Below are 24,388 nucleotides of genomic sequence, written 5' to 3'. Positions count from 1 at the left end.
CGCAGGAACTGTAGCGTTCTCGCGGGAGCAAAGAGAAAACCAGGTGTAAGTACATCACAATCCAGATGTCTCGTGGCTGACTGTCGATGCATTCAGCCGCCCCACAGTGCAAGTACGCCGATGCAAGCTAGCCTTGACAATCTGTCGCTTGATCAAATTACTCCGTTGCTTTCCCTTCTCACCTTTCTGCAACCTCAAAAGCGATTCGCCTTCATATGCAGTTTCTCCGTGAGACTCCGTACGACGCCTTCTTACTCGTGTGAGGCTTGTCTTGATCAGGAGCCCTGACGTTTCCTGTCCTTGGCTCTTTCTGTCCCGCGAGCAGGGCAGGCCATCTTCTTTCTGAACGGCCTCTTATGTACCTTCTTTTCTTGTTTCCCTTTCCGCGTTCTAGCTCCTTCTGTGTTTCCACTTGCCAATAGGTGCTTCCTCCCTGGAGTTCCCCGCTGTTCATGTTGGTAGTGCCACCACAAGACACACGTGCGATGTGGCCAGTCAAATCGGATAAACGCGTATGTACACCAGCGATTCATAAAGTGCAGTAACTGGGATCTTTCTCGCTGCTGGGAATCGCATCCTATACAATCCCTTCCCGCCTTTGTGAAGACCCCTGCTGAGAAGCGCAAGCCGCGTTTCTTCTATTCTCCCTACTTATTCTCCGTGCTTTCTCCACCCGTTCTTCGTAGTCTTCCCGACTGCTGCTTTTCTTCTTTGAGTTGTTCGGTCCTTCCGGTTTTCTTCCCTTGTCCTCTATGGTCTCCTAGTGCGATAGAGAAGTTGTGAATGTAAGAGAGATCTCGTGTGCCCGTGACTCCTCCAGAAGAAACTACTTCTTTGGCGTTGGCTTCCTCTTTCCGTCTCGTCTTCCCGTTGTTTTACATTACACATATAACATGGGGTATTCTTCTCCCTGTCTTCCCTAAGACATCGCATAAGCTTTACAGCCTCTTCCTCCTGGTGTTTTCTCCTACTAGATTCCCTTTCCTGATCGTCTTCCAGCCCACCAGCCATGGAGTCACGACGAGATACAGCAGAGCAACACCCGTCTGGCTCCTCAGGAGGAAGTTCTTTCTCCTCAAGCGGTCCACCAGGATCAGAACTTGGAGCCCAGAAATCCCTCAAACGAATCAAAGCAGAGGCTATCTCCAATGACGGAGGGCAGACACCACGTGAGTATCGAGTGAGAGAAAGATCTTCAATCGGTTGTCTTATTCCGTATCTCTACGTGTACGTATGTATCCAGCTATACAGACGTTTGTGTATGTGTTGATCTGCACCAATCTTGTTACGTACAAGGCTTACTCATGTATGCTGTATGAGTGAAGCGAAATAGAACTACGACTGTACACAGAAGGCTCGCTCCTTCACTCTCTCCGGAAACTCCTCCGTCCTCTTCATCGCTGCTCTCACACAAGAATTTTTCTTGCCAAGACGTCTATCTCCCACGCAAGATGGAGGCCTTCAAGCTCCTGAGTTTTCTAAGCCTGAAACGTTCTTGAAGACTTCGCCTGGACACTTGTCTTCAGACAGGAAACGCATTCAATACAAAGGCATACACATTCGGAGTCTACTCGCAATAATACGACGCTTACGATCCCGTACGAGCCTCCCCCCGCGGAGTACTCAATATAGTAACTTTGTCTCTTCACCACTAACGCTATATCTCCGTCTGTGCCCAAGTTTGCTTCCGGTTCGTCCGATACATCAACAACAGCCAGATGAGTAGATCGCCTGGGTCCCTTGTGTCTATGTAAAACGAAAACCAGACGACTAGGCAAGGAAAGAGTTCTTCTATCATTGAGTGTTGGAGGGTTAAATATCAAATACAGGAGGTTCGCAACTTCTACCCCTCGTATAGTACTCATATTCACGCCCAGATATGTATGTGTATACATGTGTATGTGTCTATACTATGTCATCTGATTGTTGTTTGTTTCGTAGTTTCTTGTGTTCACGTGTTTCTATCTTTCTCTTGCTCGTGCTTTTCTTCCTCAGTCGCGCTCCGGACAACCTTTTCGTACAATACTCCTCTCTCTATGCAGTTCTATGGCCATCGGCGGATAGCAGGGGCAACACCTCTTAGCGCGCCTTCGCTTTCTTCTTCTACGTGCCAGACTGGAGGTCTGAACTCTCCGCCCTACGCATCTTCTCTTTCTCTCTCTCAATCTGCTGGGACTCCTACGACCTCTCCTCCACCCACAGGTCATCATCTTTCTCCTCCTACTACTTCTCCCTCAAGGAGTATCCTGACCCCTGCAGGCATCAAGACAGAGAGAACCTATGGACTGACGTCCTCGAGCTCGACAGCTCCTGCTTCCCGCAAGTTCGTCCCAAATCTTGGAACTCTTCATCGAGCACAAACCACAAGTCCTCTAAGAGAACTTGGAGGAGATGATAAGAAAGGAAACAAGGAAGAAGGAGTGAAGAAGGAAGTTATAGGAGGAGATGGACATAAGAAATCGAATCTAAACGCATTCCTTCTTAGATCTCTGGACCACACTGTTCTTAAAGGAGTCACGGTTAGTCCAAGAGGAAGGGTTTCCGCCATGGCTTTCTTCGATCCTTCATATTTAACATATGAACATATGGCGTTTCGTAGTATCGACCTATTGTCTTTCATGCTGATTACAGATAGGTATATATATATATATGTGGAGCCAGGTCTATCTTCCTTCTCACTCATTTTGACCAGTTGTATGAGTACCAGATGGCATGCTGCTTGGATTCTGCGCAAAAAGCGAGATCTTCAGACACGTAGGAGGCGACCACATATAGACATCTTCGTATACTACATCAACCACCTGTCCAACCGAACAAAATCTCAGCCCTTGGACTTTTTTCCTGCCCATAGAGAGACTGTATGAACGAAAGGACATGAGGTTCTTCCTGGAAAGATATGACTGTGAATAGCACATATAGAGTACTCCAAGATTTTCTGCTTTCAGCGTATTGCCTCGCTGCTAGGCGATCTTACATGTACGTTTACTGTCTTCTGTCCCCAGTGAGGCTTGGTATATACATGTATATAAGGCAGACTACGGAAGACGGGAGTCAGGAATCCAGTGGAGCGTCCTCCTCAGAGCTATGATAACCGTCATGGGGAAGAGGTCTCCACTAAGGAGGAATGTCTTGTGAGCGGTGAATCTGTTTGAGACAAAGACATAAGCCGTCTTACACTTGGCGAGAAAGCAACAAGACATTAGAACACAACCTCCCACTAGAGAAAGATGTTGCTTCTTTGGACAGACGAATGAGTTAGAGTCCCGCGTTTCTCCTAGTTTCTTTCTTTCTTTCTCACTCTTTCGTTCTTTTCCTCTCCCTCGTCTTCAGAACGCAGGAAGAGATGGCCGGAGTCCTCCTTTCAATCGACCGTTTCCTGGCATGTACCCAGGAGGCGTAGGATCTCAAGGCTCGTCTCCTACACCAGGAGGCGGCACGCCTGGCTTAGGCGGGGGAAGTCATATGATGAGGCGACCTTTACTTCATATGGTATCTCCAGCAGCTATCCGTGAGAGTAATTTAAGACTGATGCAGCAGCAAAAACTCGCTAAGGATGGCCGCAAGAAGTCGAGGAAACTTATGGAAATCTCTTGGATCGGATGCGGTGGGGGAGATGATGATCCTGATAATAAGGACGACAACAGCAGTAATCTCGGGGGTGCCTATACACCTGTCAGCCTTCCTTTTGTTGTCAGGGAAGATGACGACGTTGACGAGGATGAAACGCAGGGACATGGAAGAAAAAGAGAGGTAAGGAAAGGACACATGAAAATCATCTCCGGAGCCTCGCAGAAGAGGAAAGATGCGAAATACTGATATAGTGTTGTAGGAACTGAGTGGTGCTAGACAAAGGTTCGACTATTAGAGAATGACGCTGAGAGATAGTTTGGGTGCCGGATGCTCTATATAAGGTGTCTCTGGTGTATATCTTACTATGAATGTATATGTCTACACAAAAGCCTGTAGTCTGAGAAGAGATGTCGAGTGCAACATCTCCTCTCTCTATCACACATCTTCTCTTCTGAGACTGGAGAAATAAATTGGATAAACCAGCACACTTGAGGAAGATATAAGGCGTGGCATCTTCGTCCACACGAGAAATCTCAAGAGATCATGGCAGTGGAGACTCCCTGTCAAAATGATCCCGCTGTTTTCAGTATGCTATAGCTATCTTTCTATTGAAACTCCATGTTTCTATGTACGTTTTTTACTGACAACGTTACCTACGTATCTATCTACCCATCTATCCGTCTTCAATTTATCTACCTGTCTGTCTGTCTTTAGTCTGTCTATCCTTCTACGTATCTTATTCTGTCTGTTTACCTGCAATGTCTTTATCTATCTATCTAGCATGTTTCCATGACAAACGATATCTTAGTCCATCAGTTACCTTTTTCTTGTCTGTGAGAGTGAATGTCAGTCTCTGTTTTAGTCTTTGTTGCTGTCCCGAGTTCGTAGGAGAAACTGAGCACAAGCTTATCTATTCACATTCCACCTCTCACTACATGATTCTACCCTTCACATCTATTTACTCCGTTTTTCTTATTATGCATTTCTAGCCGCCAGGAGGACCATGTGGAGGGCATTCAGGAAGTATAGGAGAACGTCGACCAGATAGAAGAACTAGCCGAAGACCGACTGCCCGTCATGTCGAAGAATCGAATCGATTTGCTGCAGGTTTACTCCTGGTCAACGACGATCAGGACGCGAAAAAGGATGGAAAGTTCACTGATACTTGGGAGCTCGCAGAAGACGAACAATCAGGGAAAGGAACGTAAGTTGCTGAGAGGTGATGTATGTGTGCGCCTTCACCAGGAGATGGCATAAGTCTGTATCTGACAAAGCCAAGATAGAGCTCGTGCCATTACACTTGGCTGGAATACTCGGGTCGATGCAGATCCTGCTGCTTTCTTACATACATCTATGCATACAAATATGTATCTGTCTCTCTAATTTACCTAGAAAATCTCGTCTTTATGGACTACGAGTAAGTGTGAATATATACGTACTTAATGCCCTCTGAGTCCTGCGATACATCCCCGTCTTCCGTGCTGTTTGCGTCTCTTCTTCTGTTGCTTAGTCGTGTAAAGACAGGAGGCTATCGCACTCAGTTTCACCAAGCGCGTGGGTGCGCGGCGTGTCGCATTCCTCGTTGCCCCTGCCCTCCTTAGGCGTTAGAGCTACATCAAGCTCCATGTGGCTGATTCTCCTCCCAAGGCAGCTACTAATCTTCACCTTGGTGAAGGGAGTACTTCTCGGACCATCTATTTGGATCTGAACATTCTTTGCAAACGACTCCATACACGCTGACAAGAGCCTCGTGTGTCCAGACCCCTAAGGCTATGTTGCCTGCCGGTCGTTAAGAACTACCGTCCCGTCATAACAGATTGATCTCTCTGTGAAGTCGTCGAGTATTCGCTGTGCTTATGTATGCGGACAGGGGAAAAAAAGATATCTGGAGATGAAGCTCGTGACATATTCCCGTGAGCTTGTATCTAATGTGTTCCTCTCTGCTCTCTTTGTCTTTGTCTGTCCAGGGATTTCCTTCATATCTGCCTTCCGTTTCTCTTTCCTCCCATGGATCGACAAGCTATGGAAGAAGCTCGACAGGCTCGTGCATCAAGAGCTAATGCAGGTGAGGGGGATGAGAAAGAAAGATCCGACAAGGCAAAACACACAAGCGACTGTAATAGCTCAAGCTCAGCCGATAAGAAAAGAGGTGGCGGCAAAGACGAGACGAAAGAGAATGCGGCCGGGGCAGCCGGGGGAGCCAAGAAAGGCATTGGTGCGAATCGAGGATCGAGGGAACCGCCTGCAGCTCCTCTAGGTCCATCACCTGCTTTACCTCTTCCGTCCTTACCAGAGGGGCGTATAGGAAAGCTGTTAGTACATCGTAGCGGAAGAGTGGAGCTACGCTTGTTATGTCAGAAGAAGAAGGAGACCGCAGCCTCTGGTGACGATACAGAGAATGGAGGTGGAGAGAGGGAGAAGAACCTAGAAGAGAGAACGACAGGGGATTCAAAGGATGACGTGGTTATGGGAGAAGATTGCAATGGAAAGACGAAAGAGAAAAGGACAACAAAAACAACACCGCGAGACGATGAAGATGCTGGTATTTGCTTTGAGGTCAACGTTGGCTCTGAATGTACCTTTGCTCAGGTGAGGGACGGACGTATTGCATGGCTCAGAGAATCAAGTGAATGTACGTACGTCCCTCGTGTTCTTTCCCTCTAGGCGGAAGCAGGTGGACTGAAATGTGTAAGTGAATATGAAATGCTATGTCGTGGACAGTAGAAGCGGACACCATTACTACGGCAATCTTACTGTAAAGAATCCCTATTTGCCTGGACGGCAACAGCAAGCTTCATCCTCTCCCTGTATCGGATCCAGTGATGTCGCTCATTTTAACCCAGGACATCGTTGTACACACACGTTTGCACCTACTTGTGGCTCATGCCCGGGATTAGGGGTAGCCAGCCGCCGGTCTGCCCTGTGAATTTATGTGGAACTGAGCTGCATAGCTACTTCAGTCTTACGCGTTCTCTTGTTAAACCAGCCATTCATGCAACCAGAAAAGTGTTTCTAGAGAGCCATCGTCAAATGCAGCTGGGGACTGGACTTGATCCGGATGCACTTAGCCGTGCTCAAGTGCCCATAAAAGCCCACGCAACTTAAGAGGGGGTACATACAGCCTATCTGTAGTCACGAGTAGATACTTTACGGGTGACAGGACAAGTGCAAGGCGTAGCCTAGGTGGATCAAAATGAGTGAACGGATGTCTCTTTCTGATGTCTCGCAGGAGGTAGGATGCTTAGTGGAGGATACGTCTGAGTTCGTCTTCCTAGGCCGTTGCAGTAAACGGATGGTGATTGCCCCAGACATCCGTCGCTGTCTTCGCTCGGTGGCATCGGCCTGAGGATGGGACTTTGGTCTGCTTGCCACTGCCGATGTCGCTGCTTCAGTGCGACAAAGAAGAGGCGACTTCGTTTCATTTTGAAGTGACCGGCGACACTGATCTCCATCCGGGAGAGATTGGCTATTGTTTCGTTTTACATGCGTTCTGCTTGCCCAACGGATGAATCTGTTCAAGTTCAATGCAGTAGCCGTCACGGTGGTGCTCTTGGCGGGTTGCCGGGTGGGAATCCCGGCACATCTTTTTTTGACTTGTGTTTTTTCCGGCTATACATCTCGTGGCAGCGGCTGCGAGACTTGCGAATTCAAGTACAGACGATTGGCTGCAGTGACCAGAAAAAAACACCGCACCTTTGGCCGCCACCTCAGTTTTTGAGAAACAGACTAAAATCACTAAGCTGTTCGGAGGAAATTTTTCGAGTAGTCCAGGCAGGTTTTCAGCTTCCGGGACAGCCCAGAGAGGAGACACGTAGCCTACGGACTCGAGCTGCCCCGAGCTTTGACACGGCTTTTGATCTGACTGTGGTGACGGAGAAGAAACCTGTGGTGGCCATTTCAGGTTACGTTCTGATACGTGTAGAACCGGGGTGCACAATATACTGTTCGCCTTTTGTAGTGGTAGAGCTTCGTAGAAATACTGCAGCGTAGTCACTCTCAGTCTAGTCTAAAGCGAACAAAGCTTTTTGCTGGTACGGTATGCGAAACAGCGCTCGTGTCTCCGAAGCACCTCCTCTGTCAGCCTGTCTCCCGGAGTACAGTGTGTCTGGACGTGCGGCCGTAGCAGCGGACTTTGAAGCTGGGTTATATCTTTTAGTGCTCTTTGATTTAGGATAGACCCCCCTCACGGCTCGAAACCGCCGTCGATCTGTGGCTTTTGATAAAGCGAAGTCGCTGTTACGGGCTTCTCTTCGATAGTGGCAGCTGGCGCATCCTCGCCGCCTAGATCTGCGGAAGCGCCGCGGTGTTGGACTGCGGATCGTGACTGCGAAGAAGACCCGAAGTCGCGTACCCCAAGCGGGTAGGGAATAGGTTTTATGGTGCCCCCCTCCGCATAATAGCAGCTTCCTCTTGCTCATCGACAAGTCTTGCTATGCTGCGTACACCCGGCCACATAACTGTACGTGTAGGCGTTGATATGGACAGGCTCGCGCCTGCTGACTGCTATCGTGTGGGACGACTGGCAGCGCCGCCGGCTGTCGGACCTGGAGCATTACCTCTTCATATCTTCTGCAGCGCAATCTTGAGAGTGTAACAATGAAAGTGCACCAAGGCGTGGCACTGCGACAAAGCTCCCCGAGTTTGTGCAATTTTTTTGACAGACAGCGTGTAGACCGTCACAAAAGTTGAAGCTGCCGAGCGTGTTCGGACTCGTCCTTTAGCTGGAAAGGCTTTCTGTACGAGAAGCGAGATGGTCGGCACAATGGCCTCGGAGACGAGATCGGCTCTACTTGGAGCGGCCAGCCAACACAGTTAACACAGGCAGAGAAAGGACCAAAGTGTCTCCTCTCCAGGAACCGGGTACTGTCTCGCTGACGCCTCGGAGGTCGGCGCGCTGGTTGCCAGCGGGTGACACTGACAGCCGGCATTACTTCGCGGCAGCATTCATGCGTTCGGTTAGCAGACACGAATGGTTGCAGGCAACTCTAGGCGCAGAGAAGATCGCTTGTATTCTTTCTTCTCAGAGAATCGTGGCTGGGTAAGCGATCACTGACGCTGTGACTCAGCCGTCCAGGAGCGGTCATAATGCACGCGGCGGCCGGCCCGGTGTGCTGAGCCCGCGTTGACGCTTAGGATCTGTCTATGGGGCACCCGTGTTTCGCGAATCTGTGGTGGGCGCGTGTCTCCCTAGGTCCCATGCTCTGAGCATCTCGACGTCCACGGAGGTGTGGAACCGCTCCTTCATGCCTGCCGGGTGATGGGCGGTACTTGAAACTGATCTGTACTCGGGACCGCTCCAGCTGTTATACATGAAACTTTTCTGCTTCTCGATACTACGCTCTTCAAACTTGACGAGCCTACTCCCACTCGGATGAGCACCCCGACTGGCCGTGGGGGCGGCAGTGGTAGGGCTGCAAAGCTACTGCTTCCGAGATCCGAAAAAAGAGTTTGTCTTTCCTTGCGGACTCCGGGTAGAACCAAAGGGTTCCCCGGGTAAGCCTTATCGGGCGCCGAGGTCTCTGGGTAGGTCATTCTCTGGTATTGGCGGGTTTGCAACAAGCGAAATGGCACTTCTATGCATGGAGCTCTGTGCGTAAGCCGTCTACTGGCTGGCTGGGCGACATGAAGCTTAAGTTTCCCATACGGCGAGTGCGCAAACGCGGAAACTTTGTACGGGCGAATCCCCGTGCAGCAACCAGTCAAACCTGAGTGTGCAGTCCAGAGAGTTGTCAAGCGAACTCACGCGCAGCCGATTGTCACTCTCGATGTTCGTGTTGATTCTGCTGTGGGTTCTCATGCAGCCACGGGAGCCACCAATCGTCCACGCCCCACATACCGTGCAGCCCCCCCAAGCGCGTCTCCTCGGACATGTCTCCTTCGCGAAGCCGTCGCTTTGTACCTCATATGTTGAGGGCTCTCTGTATTATGCGGTGGCCGGTGACGCAAAAACAGCCCGGCTCCATACAGGCGCAGAAGTGTATCGATCACAGCCTGCGCCCAAGAGGCCGCGTCAGTCGCCTGAGCTCTGTCTCTCAAACTTTTGTTAGGTCCCGCCTGAAAAACACTAGCGCTGGCGGGCCCTCTCCTGTCCCATTGCCTACCAGGACAAGCTGTTTCTTTAGTCGCATGCTGAATCTGCGTGCTCCGTGAAGAGTGGGTGCGCCATATCTCTTTGTCTTCCTGTTTCGTGCCCGGAGTTTTGGAGGATCGTAGCCCAAAGAGTGCCCGAAAGTCGAGGGGACATCTGTGTTACGAAGAAGGTATTTTACTACAGAAGCTTATAGTGAAAAGCCGTCAAGCGCTCATTTCGAACCATGGTCCAGCTGCAAAAAGTCTCCCCAGCCTACCCCTCTCATCCTACTCAAAAGAGCTGACCGCCGGCTGCCTGTCTCTCCCGTTCCCGGGATACCCTCCTGAGTATCGCAAAACCAGAGCGAGACAAGCTGTCCTCTCTGTCTTCTTACGTGTTCGGAATACCAGATTTCTTTCTAGCACAGTCATACATGAGATACAAAGGGGTAACACACTACTGACACCTATTTAGTCAACGACCTTTCTTGTTAGTGTTCGGCCACGGACGCTCCTCAGCCAGCCAGCTACACAGCAGCACAGTAGAAGTGACTGGCATTTTGTTCCTCTAGCGTTTGTCTCTCCTGGAGTTCCCGGTTTAGCACTATGGATATTCCAGAGCTGGGGGACCTCTGTCTCAATGTCGAGGCATCAAAAGTCAGCTCAACCTTCTCGAGAATCATTGATGCCCTCCGAACTCTAACTGAGAAACATGAAAAGCTGTCGAGCCAGGTGGCCTCAATCGGAGATCGCCTAAACACAACCGAAGACCTCCGAAAACGCCACACAACAGTAGAGGAAGAACATACACGGGCGATAGAACAACTGAGAGAACACACTAAAGAACTGGACGCTCTCCGGCTGGGAGACCAGAATCGGAAAATTCAACAGCATGAAGAGCATTTCCAGAAGGCACTGGCGCTGCTCGAGCAGTACGATCTCAAGGTAGGATCTCCCACTGAAGACACCCGCAGTACGCCTTCCCGCCAAACCGTCAGGGTCGAACCACCGTTTGTTGACCTGCTCGCAATCAGGCCTCACTAGCAGAGCGTGTCGGCAGGTTTGTGCCGAGGACGTTCACGCGACAGAGTAAGACGGCGTACTCCGTCTTGGTTGGACGAAGGCCTCGTCTGCAGTTTGCCAAGCCAGCTAGTTACGCATCGGAGGTACCACTGATTTCAATATAGCGGTCCTGTTGCGCCGGGATGGGGGCGTTCAGTTGAAGGAGCAAGACACCAAGCTGACGCAGATGGGAATTGAATCGAGGCAGTCATCGTCATCGCTAGCGAAAGCTCTCTCGGAGTTTACTGACCTGAAGAACCTGGTAGAGCACTCTCAGGACCGAATTGCCAAGTTGATCGGAGCCTCTACAGAGTGTGTGCAGAGATGCAGTCAGGTAAGGCGACCAGCAAACTACCCATATTACAGCAAAATTTCTAGTCTTCCCCGCAAAATCTTGACGTCAGAAAGTGTCCTGTGTTTCCGTAAGATATGAGGCCGAGCGGAGGCGTCCCTGTCTTTTCCTTCCCTCGCCTATAGGAAGGACAGGGGCGCCTCCGATCAACCCTTGTTCTCTGCGCTCATTGCGAATGTTGGGCAAGGAGTGGAAGTCGGTTTTATAGCATCATCTAATACGACGAGGGACTGCCTACGAGTCCTCTTGTTGGCTCTGGGGGCGTGGCCAAAAGAAAACCACTGAAGCAAAATGGAGAAGGGCAAAGGGGAAGAAACTCTCGCTCCAGCTGACTCTCTGCTGTGTTGTCGCATGGAAAAGAAGGTGCTTGTGGATAAGACATTCTTGCGGAGGCTCATCTGGGAGCCAAGCAAAGTCTGTCCTGGATAAAGCGAGTCCGGTTCTCTGTCGAGCGGTTTTAACACAACTGAGGGACGTGGAAGCACCCCCGTGGAGCCGCCCATTTTCAGACGGGGTTGCTTGTGCACATGACATCGAAAGTAGGGCGACCGCGGTGTTGGTGGCGAAGGTGCAACACGGTTATCGAGCTAGGTGTTGGGCTCTGTACCTGTGGCCGAGTCCGTAGGATGTGTTGGCGGATGTGCAGGTCGAGGAAGACCAGAAGAACCTCAGCGAATCTGTTGCATCGAAGTATGATAAGTTGTGGCATGAGGTAGTCACGGCACTGGAAAAGATGAACTCAACCGAGCTGAGTAACTTCCAGCTAGAAGTGAGCAAACGCTCTCAACAATCTGAGCTACGCGTGCAGCAACTTGTTTCGTATGCCATTGGTCTGGCGACGCGGGCTGCCCGGGACAGACGCGAGGCGGACGTTAAGAAAGCAGTTATATCCCGATGGAAGGAGAGAGCATGGATCGGTGCTCGGCAACGCATGGCCTGCAGAAGTCTCAGCCGCCTCTTCCGCATTCACTTGAGGCGACACTTCACCCGGTTCGAGCACGTCATTGCATGGGAGACACAAGTGAACCGGTTGAAACAAGAGTTTAGCAATTCCCTCCCGGACGTCCGTTCAATCGTACGAGACACTGTAAAGGTGCGCATAGACGCCCTCGAGAGCCGCCTCACTGATGAACAGTCGTTCATTGAGCAAGTTAAAGAAGAAGTGCGACGCCTTAACACCAAAGCGCAAGAATTCCAGGTAGGGCATGCTCGGGTTTCCAATATGAGCAACTTCTCGGACTCGAGCCAAGCTGCATCCCGGTGCTTCTCTATGGCAGGCGGGCGGTGTGTCCAGTAGACAGCGCCCTCGTCTTCGTGGGTATGGGGAAGTGTGGACCGACCTTCATGAATCAGTATCCAGGCTTTACCTGAGCCGCCGGGCGACATTCAACATGACCAGCGTGCAACTGTGCAGGGCCTGGTTCGAGCACGGGCACCACCGCACTCGATCCTCATTCCCGGGCTCATGCAGTTTTCGATGCGGACCATTTCGGCCTTCAGGTTGCGACTGAAGAACTCAACGACAGATCGGCTTGCGCATCACAGGCCCTTCGTGAAGTAAGAGGAAGCAACCACAGACACCTGCGTAGTCCAGAAATCGGGTCCCACGTCCGCGGGATCCTGCCTGCTGCGGATTCGTATGCGCTAAGGGTAGGTGATTGACGTAGTCTCCTCGCGGTTGGCACGCGCAACTCTACACGGCTTACTCCAGGGGTAAGCAAACTGTCATTTCCTGCCGGAGAGGAATTTTGCCACCACTGCTGTTCGTGTTTCCGAGTGCACCAGCAGGTGTGTATACAGCCCCTTCACGGGTCGTGATTCCTTCCTCGAGTATGGTTCTCTTGATCGAAGTTGATGCGGCTGCTGCTGCTGCGTGTGTCCAGCTGAGAGCGGACCTAGATCAAGAAATGGAGAAAGATTTGTACAAGGAGGAGCGCCTGAGGAAGGCCGAGGAGCTCGTAAATGATATTGCAGAGAAAATGTCCCAAGTGGCCAGACAAGGTATATCATCGCTGGGGATCAGCGGAACACGTGTTCTGTGGGGGGAAGCGCAAGGGTGCTTTCGTTTGTCAGAGGAACGGGACCGGCCCCGAGGTCGCATCCGAAACGAATAATGCGTTGCACAGTTTCGGGACAAGCGGAGCGAGCTATCGAAGGTGAAAACGGTGCCAAGAGAAGGAACCCTATGTTGACCTGAGCCACAGTTCACTCACATTTGTCCGCACGGAATTCGACGCTGTGGGGACACGCTTTCGAACTGAAAGACGTGTCTGCTGTTTTATGTGGCCGCTCTCCAGATGAGATGCAGGGAATAATGAAAGATGTTTTACTGATCTGGACAGCGGTCAAGCAACTAGACGCCGCCAAGGCGGACAAGCGGGAGCTTGATGCTTTCGCAAATGAAGCGAGTACCAGAGACCAGGTCCGGTACAATAACCTAGTGAATGCCAAACTCCTGGCGTGTGCTTAGACAGTCAACGCAAGCCTGTTGTCCGTGCTATCTACTGCTCTAGCCGAGGTCCTTCGCGGCACGATTCGCTGTCCGGACGAGAAGCTTTACCCCGGATGTGTCCGACATTGGGGATAGATGCTGACACAATTGCAGCGTAGCCCTGTACGAGGCGCTATGGCGGTAGCCGGACAGACCAAGCCTAGACTAGAGGGCTGACTTTTGCAGGGCTCACGGCGTGATGGCTGGCCTTTTCGTGAGCACCGCAAGCTATAGCGTTGTGTCTGGCGTCAGAGGCCCAACCCCCTCTCCCCATTGAGACCGCATCCAAGGAGGTCCTCGGGGCGCCGACAAACCTGGCAAAGAAATATGCCTGAGGCTAGCGGAGAAAATGCTTACAATTCCGAGTGCACAGGAAGCCAGTCTCTGGAAGAGAGCTGGTAGCGGCAGGGTCTTGTACTCCCTGTGAATTTACTTGACGTTACAATTGGTGACCAGAAACGCAGTTTATGCCGCCAGACGAAAGTTCACCGTCAAAGGCGATCAGCCCGGAACAAGTTTGTCGAGCTCACTCTGAGGATGTGACTGTAATTCTAGGAAGTCACCATTCCTTCTCACTACAGACACGTCACGCTGTCGTCTGTTGTTCCATGTTTGCAACTTCCCCAGACATCGAAACTGCAATTGAAGAATCTAGAGAGCACTTCTAACGACCAGGTATAGAGTTGACCGGCCATTCGGGGAAGGACGCTAACCTGATCGAAATCTCCCAGTGACACTTTCGATGGAACAACTCCGAGGACTAGTTCTCACTTTCTCCTCATACTGTCCCTGCTTCCCGTTATCGGGCTAGGTCCTTTCGTGTTGAGTTCCCCTCGCTCGGAGAGCGAGCGCGGACAGTACACAGAAAGCAAGTTGCTGACATGGACCAACTCGAGATGCGCCTTCCCATGTTTGTTAGCACGGGCGTCTCCGCAGCCAAATCGGCGAAATGGAAGCAAAGCTGAGAGAGGTGAACACGATGAGTAAAACTCTGAACTATATGCTTGGCATGATGATGCGCTTCATGGAGGACGTCGTTCACAAGATCGCGTCGATGGACCCAAATGTGGTACAGGTAAGTGTCTAAGACTCTCTTTCGAGGCCGAACTGCAGAACGAAGCAAGGCAAAACACACTCTACAAGGACAGCGTCGGAGACCTTGTTCCTGGCCACCAAAGCAGCGCAGGCGGCCCCCTCAGAGAGCCTCGGCACCGTGAGCTTCACCTTCCCCTTCTTGGGGGCCTTGCTCCATCTTGGCCTCTGTCTTCTCTCGGCTCTTCCCACAGTATACTCGCATGGCGAACAAGGTCATTCGCACGGGCGGAGGATGGATACCGCCATGCACTCCATGTCCCTGCGCACCACGGCCGGTTTCGCCAGCAGGACGCTCAACGTCACCCAGCAGCCGGCCACGATGCAGTCCAATGGCCCGGCCTTCCAGCCGCACGAAGGGTTTGTCTTGCTCACCGGATATGGATTTGGAACGCAGTTGCGCTCCGAGTGACATCACTCCACTAGAGACCGTTAGAAGTCTGGGCAGTCTTCCCGCCTTACCAGCACCGAAAACGACGTCGGAGAACCTTGAAGCTATCCTACTGCCTGGACCAAACACGGAGAGTAATGGGGAAGACGCTCCGCAGGCCGCGCCAGAAGACCGTTCTGGAGGCCCGGCACCAGAAACCAACGTGAACCAGCCGGCTTTTGAAGCAAGGGATACTTCGGAGGAGGATTACGCCAAGTAAGAACAGGACGTACAATCAGAGCTGACTTCCTGTCAATTCTGTGGGAACGATGCGCTTGGGCTCCGGCAGACTCGGGGAGCCTCGGCATCTCTTCCCATCCACATCGCGGTGGCTGCGGTGTGGTTTAATCAAAGGGGATGCCTAGACAGAGCTATGAACCTGCTGTCGACCTGTCTCTGCCGCGCCTGGTGCCAGCAATCCTGCCGTCAGGGCATTCACAGACTGGGTGGAGCAGGTTCGGGTTGTGTTCGACGCTCAAGCGCGAGAGGCCGCCGTAACAGGTGTTTCGGCAGGTGAGGGATGAAGAGTCATCAGGAGTCATTCCCAGAAACCCTACATGGGCGCCAGCAGATAGACGGCTTTCACAGTGCATCGGACCTAGCTAAGTCCTTAGAGGGGAGGGGGTTCCCGCCCATGCAAGACACGCGCGTGCAGTATATTTCTGATGTGTTGAATCACTTCCGTCTGGTACCACATGGGGCGCCCTCCACCCAAAGTCTGCTATCGTGGTGGTGCAGAATCCCCGGGATTAGGAAGCATAGGCTCAAAGAGGCGGGACGGACCCGTGGAAGCTGTCAAAGGCGCTCCAGGTACAAGCAGGCCAAGGACGGCGGGCGGCCACCGTTCTGGCGCCGCCCGTCTCGTGACAAGTAAGCTTCAGCAAGGCCGGGTATTAAGTCACTGCGAGACGGATCAGACTGCCCCGTGCCGGTATTTGACACTCTCTTCTTAGCCGTAAAGCAAAAACTCCCAGAGGACAGCAGGGACGACTGATCTGGCGACCTACCGGATTGACAGTTCAAGTCTCACACGAGACCTGTTTTTCCGCAGGCGGGAGCTCTGGCGCTCTCATGAGCCCAACCATGTCAGTTGGAGTCACGGGGCAGAGGATCATTGGAGAAAGTACATCAAGGAGCAGTTCGGGCGGCCCTGCCGCATATCCAGCAGCTTTCAAAGTTAAACGGCCTGTGAGGTCACAGCGAAGTGGCGCAGCGTGGGGCATTTTCTGTCCTTGAGCAACGTGAAGCTGTGCCACGATCTACGAGGAAAGCGGAGTGGCAGCTTGTTCTTGAAGACCAAGGATCGGCAGCGCCAGGGAAGGCGACTTGAGGCATCTCTGTGGTCTGCGCGGTGTGTGGAGGGACGGCTTCTGGCCCGCATCCGCGGGCTAGCATCCAGAAACCTGTAGTAACGTACTCCACAGCTACACTCGCACTTTGGATGGCTGTGCGTCCCCAACCACGAAGTCAGGCACTGTAATGCGGTTAACCTTCTGCCCAGGGCCGTGCAGAGGTTGCCGAGCGTCAGAGACTACGATTAGGTGTTGTTTGCCCGCAAACCTGCCCTGGAGACAACTGCGGCTTCTACTGGTCGACCTGAAGCAAACTTTTGTCAGCACCCGCTGGCGCTTCCCTCACGTACACCATCTCTCTTCCCGGGGTGCTGCGCCTCTCGCAGAAATGGCTCCCAAGCACAAGCCATGGACATTTGGTCATTTGCGCCCGCACACTTTCAAAATGCGGCGGTTTCTGCGAGGCGGAAGCCGGTTGCAGTCTGGCGGTGTGCAGACAAGGCGATGGAAAAGCTGAACATCATTTTCTTCCAAGTACCACGCTCCACGACCCTATCCCCTGCCAGTTTAATGTTTTACAGTGCGGACTAACAGCTCACGACTCCACAAATCGGCCTCGGGTTTTTGAGTCAAGAAACTGAACCCCACCCTCTACCTTACAGACCGAAGTGCCGCCACTGCCTACTGAAAGCAGCTGCATCCACCGCCTCTGAAGTTTCTACAAACCGCAGAGAAACTCCTGGGGCCGTGAGGTCTGTTGGAGTTCTCTCCATCCTGCTTTCTAGCCACTCCAGAGCCGCTCGATGCAACTGTCTCCAGGGGGCAATCGCGAAATTCCGGGATACCTAGAAAGATGTACTGAGCGACACCCTCTGGTGCAGCTCCTCAAATCCGATAGCTCAAGCGGCCTGGGGCACAAGGATCTGTGGGAGGGCAATGTTCCATTCTGATATCAGGCCTGCTACCGCCCGTGCAGGTCGCGGATGGAGAGGAGGGATCGGTTATGCCGAATTCCGCACTCCTTAGTTTCCCTCATGGAAGAGGCGTCGGGCAGCTACAGATAGCAAAAGCGGCAACAGATGCGTGGCGTCGGGAGGTGTGTCGCACTGTGGCAGGCGGAGCAACGTGCTGCTCTTGCCTCGAGGATATTTCTCTTCGAAGCTGGCACCTGTTACTCTCCCTCAGGGCCGTCTGTGCTGCCGCCTACTGTCGCAATCCGCACTTGATTGAAGTGTTTGCCTAAAGACAATGTTCGCCTCTGGTTGCCTCAGTCTTGCTGACACGTGACGCCTTCACGGCGCCGCCTTGAATCTTCAATTCTTTCAGAAATGTCTAATTATAGGCGCACTGATGCGATGCTGGACGACCGACGCTGAGAGATGGGATAGCCGCTCTGTCTCGGACTGTGAGTTTTCTTGACTCCACTGGTTTGTCATGGCAACGCTGGACAGAGAGAGTGACTGAGCCCCTGTGTGAGCACCGAAACAAAAGTATCTGCTACGCATATCGAGACACCGAGTGTTGCTCGCTTCCACTAAGCGCATGACCCAGACCTAGGAAAACTTTGAGAGCTCCTCTTCTTCTGTTTCTGACAGACCCTCCACTCCTGAGTCGGGAGAGGCTGCTGGGCGAGCTGCATGCTCTCCGGTACCCGCGCGGTCGCGCGCACTAGGTGCGTCCGGGCCCCTCAACAGGAAACCGCGGCTCGCTGCCCGCCAGCTGTCTGGGGCCTCGTCAGCAGCCATATAGGACAGAGTAGTGCTGGCTAGATCAACAACTGCTGCTGATTCAGCTTTCCGTTTAGGGCGTTAAGCGGTGTCCCCGCATTCCCAGCGTCTTCCTACCCTCATCCCTCCATTCTCGCCAGGTCTCGAAGATCCTTTGACCCTGTAAGCAGCGAGACCATGGCAGTGTGCGCACGTATATGGCTCGCTTTTGTGGCCGTGGTGGCCGGCGGACTACTCGTAAACTGCGCGTCGGACACGGTGCCGGATCCCGCGTCAACCTCGACCGTCGTTCCCACCACTAGCGGCCCGCGTCAAAATGCTATCTTGTCTGACTTTCTTGAGCAGCTGGTCGCGTTCCTGGACCTCCTTCACGACAAGGTCAAGGAAGAACTAATGACTACGACTGACACGAGTGTGAAGGAGCTGTTACGTGAGATACTGTCCCACCAGCTGACAACCGAACCGGCCGCACCAGCCGTCGAGGCTTTTAGGTCTGCTACCAAGGAGGATGCGCGCGGCGAGGCCGGCGTAGACGGTCATTCTCAAGAGACTGTCTCCGAGGAAGCACAGACGGAGAATGCCGACTCAGAAGGAGGAGCTGTCCGTAGGAGACTGGCCACGGAAGATGAAGAAGCACAAGAGGAGGCCAGACCGCTGTCCGAGGACGTGGAGGCGAAGCCCTCCGTTGAGCCCGAGGAGGCGAAGCCCCCTGTTGAGCCCGAGGAGGTCCTCACGCCAAGTGAGGAACCCGCTGGGCGTGAAGTGCCGGAGAGACGACTAACAGACGGCGAAGCCGCGATTCTTACCGGCCCCGCGGAGGAGATTTCCTCAGTAAAGGACGAGCTCGACACCCCTGAGGAGCCCGAGGTAGCTGTCCGTGACAGTGAGCACCAGGCAGAACCAAAAGCCGTCGCCTCTGCTGAGGAGGACTTGGCTCATGGAGAACCAGAAATCTCCACGGCTGTGCCGGAGGAGGCAAATGTTGAAAAGGAGCAACAGGAGGAAGGTGTTGAGTCCGATGGCGAGGTGCATGAAGGTTCGGCGGCAGAAAGGAGACTGTCCGAAGAAGAAGGACCGTCTGCCTCCACTGAAAAGGAGATGACCGAAGCACCTGAGAAAGAGCCCGCCGGTGAGATTTCTGCGCAGAGAGCTGCAGTGCTTACGTTGGCACCTGTCGAAAGGAACAGTGCATGAGGGGTTGCCTTGTTGCTGTGACTCCGTTTCTGTGAAGTTCGGGAGGAGGCTCCTGCCAAGCCCGGCGTTGTGGTAGGACAGGCCGCTGAAACCGAGGTGAAAACAATTTCTGACCATCTGAATGCTGGTCACCTGTTCTCAGAGCAAGAAGCTCCGGAGGAGCTCGAAGAGGACGTCGTGCCTGTGCCAGCGGACAAGGTACCGAGCCAAACATCGACCGACGAGCAGGCCACAGATTCTGAGGACGCAAACAGCGAAGAAACCGAGGACACGGGAGTGGCAGCTGCAACCGCTGCTCTCCACCGGTTGCGAGGAACAGAGGCGCAACAAACCGGCGAAGCTGACAAGGCCCTGGCAGAACAGTCTACACCACCTGAAGTTCTGGAGAGCACAGAGCCTGCTGTTGAGGACGTCGAAGAGGAAATTGTTTCCTCTCAGGAGGCGTCTGACCGCAGGCTGAGTCAGACAGAAGAGGGCCAGACTTCCTCTGGTGCTGACGCGGAAGAGCCGCTCACCGCTTTAGCGCCTGCCTCGGAGCCTGCAACTACAGTTGAAGACATTTCGGATGCAACACTCCGCGAGCAGGCACCGAAAGAACTGGCGCAAGCGGGCACCACCATAGACGAGGACGACGACGTCGCTGACGAGGAGGTTAATCTCGAGACCCCTGATAAGTTGCCCGCACTGCACGGTCCAACTTCGGAAACTGAAATCACTGCTGTGAGCACCGACGTCGAGGCGGACGCAGAGGAACAAACAGGAATGAGTGAAGCAGATCAGCAGCCTGATACCGCTGACCAACTCTCTTGAAGAGCTTCATCAGGAGTCGGAGCCTAAGGTGTCGCACGCAGTTGCCTCGTGCGTAGGAGTAGAAAGGCGCTAGCACTCGGGCAGTTCCGCATCCGTCCCAGCAGAAGGTCGCCAGCCTGATCTTGTCTCACTGTTGACAAGCGACCCGAGAAATGCGATTTTTTTGAAGTGTGGTACATTCCCTGAGATGGGCTGGACTCTTGCTGGTTGTGTCCGGAAGATTTGTGTGCGCGGACCGACAGAGTGTTTGCGCTTTAGCAAAACGACCGGAGAACTGTTGGAGTGAACCTAGATTGAACTGTGTGACTTGTTACTTACCCCGTACAACTCTTCAACTGCCTATGTACCACCAGTGCTGTTCTTCTGAAACATCCCCTATGGTGTGTCTTGGCTGGTCTTCGCATGAAGACCTCGGAGCTCTCCGCCCTTTCTAGGTGTGCTTTGACTTCTATCCCCTTTGTGGTACACAAAGGCCGCATATTTACAAAACACGTATCTTGTAACGTCACCAGAATTCTGCCCAGCTTTGACAAAGAGGCAGGCGCCGACTGACGGCGTGAGCCGGACAGAAAGTACTTGAGAAAAAGCTGAAGTTGCGATTGAAAGTGCCTGCACAGCTGTCCCGGGAATGCCAACGAGCAGTGCAGGTCTCGCTTATCTAAGTTGGCTACCTGCTTCTCCCACTAACACAGGGGGAAAGTCGTTTGGAAGACACTTCGAGACGCCGCCACGTTTCCAACTGAAAGTGTCGGCTCCTGTAGTCCACGATGGCCGCGAGCGCCTACAAAGATCGAAACACCGCAAACACTTCTCTGAGGGTGCCTTTTCCTTCAGACGGAATTGCCCTCCTGCGTTGCTCCCAACTTAGTCACAGATTGCCCGTAGGGAAAGAAAAGGCGTGACCTAGCATATAATTGATCGGAAGACGGTTTTGCTCTGAACCCAGCCTCTCTAGCATGTTGTGCTGCTGCTTCTTTCATTCGGAAATGCGTCGTTCTGGAAACGGTCGTGCAGTAGTGCTCTGGCAATGTTGGGATCTCTGTCTGCGGACCTGAAAAGGCAGACACGGTGTGACTGGGCCTGCAAGGTATACAAACCGATCTAGGGGGACTGTCTGTGTGAGACCTTCGAGGCCCAATGTCCCCGTTGCGGTAGGTGCCGTTTACCGCTCTCATGTGGTGACCGGCAGCCAGCCCGTGCATGCTACATGAGGCGATGCCGTATGTATGCGCAATACCCGACCCGTCGTCTCCTAGTTCCCCCATGTATGCTACGACCCTCTGGCTACAAGCGATCCGCGATTCCAGGTCAGGTTCCGTCCCCAATAAGCAGAATCGACGCATGCCCCTCGAACACACGCGCTGTGGGCGGCTCGTTGGCAACACAACTCAGCATACAGAGCAACTTCGGTGAGGCGCACTGTGGATCCTATGCCTGTTAGTTGCTACCGAGATTGGACACCACGTCCTCAAATTTTCCACTTCAAGCGCGTTAGTGTCTCTCCTGCCTTGGTGTTGCTGCCGGCGGAGCACGGGTTTAAACGGTTTACTGTCTGATGCGTCTGCGGGTCCGTGAAGCCGTTCCCAGTATGTCAGTAGGGAAAATTATTCGCTTCTGAAAAAATTTGGACAAGTTATCTCTCAGGATTTCAAAGGCATGAGAAAATTAAACGCCCCCTGGGAGAAGTCCACTGTCAGGGGTATCCGGCCATAAACATCCGGCATTTGTATTTGCACGAGTCAACTATCATGTGATACAAGGAGCTCGATGAGTTGCATGCACGAAGGAGCTCCACCCGAGTATGCAAGTAACGACCGTCCAACTTGGATCCATCTGGGCAGCCAAATGCACGGACACCGGTTTTTTCAGAGTTTTATGTGTCTTTTGACTAGCTGATTCGTTATCCGGCAACTCTGCTGTATGCCTTCGCCGTATTACTTGCGGAATCCTTCATTCCAAGCACTCCGGTCTGGGGTGTCTCTAGCGTCTCAGAACTTCCCTTCCCAGGGGTCTCAATTTCACCTCACAACAGTTTGTTGCCTCCATTGGTTCCCGTACGTAGATGAGTTTCTTTTCGACCTTGTGCGAATTTTGCCGCAGTTCTAATTGTCGGTGATCTTGAGCAGGTGTGCCACCCCTTGTTCAACGGGAACGGCAATCTTCGGCTTCATCAAGGTCTTCTGGCTGAGTTGGGAAGTACTCCTCATTCTTCCATTCACCGTAACTGACATTGTCGTGGCATCTTTGGCACTGACAGTCTCGTTACCTCTTGGGTCTTAGCGTCGCACACCACTCAATCGGGGCGTCAAAGATGCAAACTTGGATTTCTCTTCGACTTTTCATGCACCGCAGCTTTCTCCTTTCTTTCTATTGGTGACAGGCAGGTTCTTTCTTCTCCTTCTGTTTCCATACCTGCGACTCTTTCTTGAGGTCGTTGTCAGAACAACGCTCCGTCGGTTGGACCCTCACTACTGCTAGTTTCCTATTGTCGCTACATCTCTTCTCGTTCTCGTCGCAAAAAAAGTCTCGTTTGTCCAGCTACCTTCTACTGTCAACCTTCGACACAAATCGTGCAAAATGGAGGCAGGTAAAGGAGAGAGAGGAGGGGTAACCTCAGAGAACGGGAGTGGGATACTCCGTGGATCAAGTGACGACTTATACACTCCACCGTCCTCTCCTCCCGTTGAGGTGGCTTCAGACGCAGCAGATGAAGTTGCGAAAATCTCTTCCTCTCTTCCGGTCCATGAACGTTATAAAGTTCCCAGACAGAATCGTACTCGCTGTCAAATCCATGACTACGTAAGCTTTCTCTCATTCTTTTTTCCAAGCAATGTACACCGTTCGCTCGTATCTTGATACTCAGGCAAGTCTCAAAGATGCCAGGAGTCTCTCGTCACTCCCTCTCTGTAACCTGGGTAGTAAACAACCTATCAGATGGGGACGTTCTCATCTTTCTTTCTTTCATGTATACTCTTCCCTCTTCTCTCCACATCCTCTGCTTCCTTCTAAGCACTCGGATCCAATCGACTCCCCAATGCCATCTCTACTGTGTCCTCACAACACACCGCGTTTCATTACCCGTGCTCTTCGGCTTCCCAGGAAACACACATGCCTTTAGCGTTCAAATCAAAAACACACTAAGTTGTTTGTGTCTCTGTAGCTCTCTGAGGAGTTCACAGACATGATGGTGCTGACGGCAAGCTTGGGTATGTACATTTTCTCTTCGTAGCGGAGTCAATCTTTTAATTAGTATGGTTTCCTGGGGGAGAGAAAAGCTCTTCACGACAAGCTCCCGTATGTCCGAACTGAAAAAGGAACAGCTGACACGGTCAGTTCTGCGTATGTTGCTGTATATGGGTGCCTACATTTTGTACGTACACCCCTTATCCGCACATGCACGTTGCCCCATGCCGAGTATATGTGTCTGTACACATATCTATATATCTACATATATATATATATTTATATACTGATATTAATACGTTTCTATGTATGCTCTTCCGAATAGCCTCACGAGAAGTGGATTTAATACCGCCGTATTTCGTATCAGAGACACAGTCCTACGTCACTTAACGTCTCTCGTCTATGCATACAAATGTATCCCTATATATGATCCCGGAGACGACTTTGTCTGTTCTACATGTTTCTTACGTGATTCGGGTGTCCGTACAGGAGACTTACAAGCATATGCATTGGAGAAGTCTTCATGACTCTGAATCTTTCTGGAGAGAAGTAAGTCACTTCTCATGAGCTCGGACCTCTTCTCCGTCCTGTCTTCTTCTTTCACTTCTTATATCGCTTGTGCCCCTCAGGAGCATCGCGGCTCGTCTTCGGTTATCTCCTCTTATGCTGTCGAGCAATCTTTCATTCCCCCTCACCATTCTATCGGTCCTTTCTAACTTGAGACGAAGGAAATCACCGGAAGTGACATGCCTTGCGCCCTGCTTAAGGAAGATACCTCTTTTTGCGTGCACATGCCCGTGTATTTTCGTATCTGTCGACCTATTTATCTACGCCTATCTGCAGGTGTACTTATATATATATATATGTATATAAGTGTACATATATATATATATAGTATATACATGCATGTACTGCTGTACATAACCTATGTAAGTGAAGTTTTGTATGAAACTTCTCGAGTAGTTGTTTTTATTGGCGCCTGTCTGCATGTACTAGTCCCTGTGAGATATTCTCTTCTTGCTCAGGGGCAAGAGCTCGATATAGGAAAGAGATGAACACGAACGCTCCCCCCTAGGTCTCACGTTGAATGTACATATCTATCTATCTATCCACCTA

General features: G+C 52.1%; 4 protein-coding genes across 4 annotated transcripts; all 4 read left to right on the top strand.

The window, feature by feature from the left end:
• The first annotated feature begins 12 nt into the window (after positions 1 to 12).
• On the top strand, positions 13 to 7,130 carry CSUI_004928 (rna polymerase iii rpc4). The gene is made up of 7 exons (XM_068065109.1): positions 13 to 45; positions 975 to 1,169; positions 1,996 to 2,519; positions 3,331 to 3,750; positions 4,560 to 4,774; positions 5,538 to 6,159; positions 6,800 to 7,130. Exons 2-7 carry the CDS (start codon positions 1,010 to 1,012, stop codon positions 6,914 to 6,916), a joined length of 2,058 nt encoding a protein of 685 aa, XP_067922913.1. The 5' UTR covers positions 13 to 45; positions 975 to 1,009; the 3' UTR covers positions 6,917 to 7,130.
• Positions 7,131 to 10,241: 3,111 nt separating this feature from the next.
• CSUI_004927 (mediator complex subunit med9) lies at positions 10,242 to 16,302 on the top strand (the record flags this gene model as incomplete). The annotated part of the gene is made up of 12 exons (XM_068065108.1): positions 10,242 to 10,584; positions 10,859 to 11,035; positions 11,700 to 12,251; positions 12,554 to 12,610; positions 12,937 to 13,054; positions 13,351 to 13,475; positions 14,172 to 14,219; positions 14,464 to 14,619; positions 14,831 to 15,282; positions 15,482 to 15,579; positions 15,805 to 15,936; positions 16,118 to 16,302. The coding sequence occupies exons 1-12, from the start codon at positions 10,246 to 10,248 to the stop codon at positions 16,300 to 16,302; spliced, it is 2,439 nt and encodes an 812-aa protein (XP_067922912.1). The 5' UTR covers positions 10,242 to 10,245.
• A 1,942-nt stretch (positions 16,303 to 18,244) lies between these two features.
• On the top strand, positions 18,245 to 20,437 carry CSUI_004926 (uncharacterized protein). Its single transcript, XM_068065107.1, has 2 exons — positions 18,245 to 19,214; positions 19,422 to 20,437. The coding sequence occupies exons 1-2, from the start codon at positions 18,263 to 18,265 to the stop codon at positions 20,087 to 20,089; spliced, it is 1,620 nt and encodes a 539-aa protein (XP_067922911.1). The 5' UTR covers positions 18,245 to 18,262; the 3' UTR covers positions 20,090 to 20,437.
• Positions 20,438 to 21,959: 1,522 nt separating this feature from the next.
• Positions 21,960 to 23,821, top strand: CSUI_004925 (acetyl-coenzyme a; the record flags this gene model as incomplete). The annotated part of the gene is made up of 2 exons (XM_068065106.1): positions 21,960 to 22,888; positions 23,762 to 23,821. Coding segments are annotated over exons 1-2 (282 nt in total), but the record flags the coding sequence as incomplete, so codon positions are not given.
• Positions 23,822 to 24,388: the final 567 nt, after the last annotated feature.

The sequence above is a fragment of the Cystoisospora suis genome (genome assembly GCF_002600585.1).
Source record: "Cystoisospora suis strain Wien I chromosome Unknown contig_2361, whole genome shotgun sequence".
NCBI classification, from domain to species: Eukaryota; Apicomplexa; class Conoidasida; order Eucoccidiorida; family Sarcocystidae; genus Cystoisospora; species Cystoisospora suis.
This window is presented reverse-complemented; position numbering and strand designations above follow the sequence as displayed.

Bases quoted from the DNA above. Each gene is read 5' to 3' on its own strand.
- CSUI_004928 (XM_068065109.1), top strand. From the start codon at position 1,010: ATGGAGTCACGACGAGATACAGCAGAGCAACACCCGTCTGGCTCCTCA. The intron at 2,520-3,330 runs GTTAGTCCAAGA...CCTCGTCTTCAG, and splicing joins CTGTTCTTAAAGGAGTCACG to AACGCAGGAAGAGATGGCCG. The intron at 6,160-6,799 runs GTGAGGGACGGA...GATGTCTCGCAG, and splicing joins CTGAATGTACCTTTGCTCAG to GAGGTAGGATGCTTAGTGGA.
- CSUI_004926 (XM_068065107.1), top strand. From the start codon at position 18,263: ATGGCAGTGTGCGCACGTATATGGCTCGCTTTTGTGGCCGTGGTGGCC. The intron at 19,215-19,421 runs GTGAGATTTCTG...ACCTGTTCTCAG, and splicing joins ACCTGAGAAAGAGCCCGCCG to AGCAAGAAGCTCCGGAGGAG.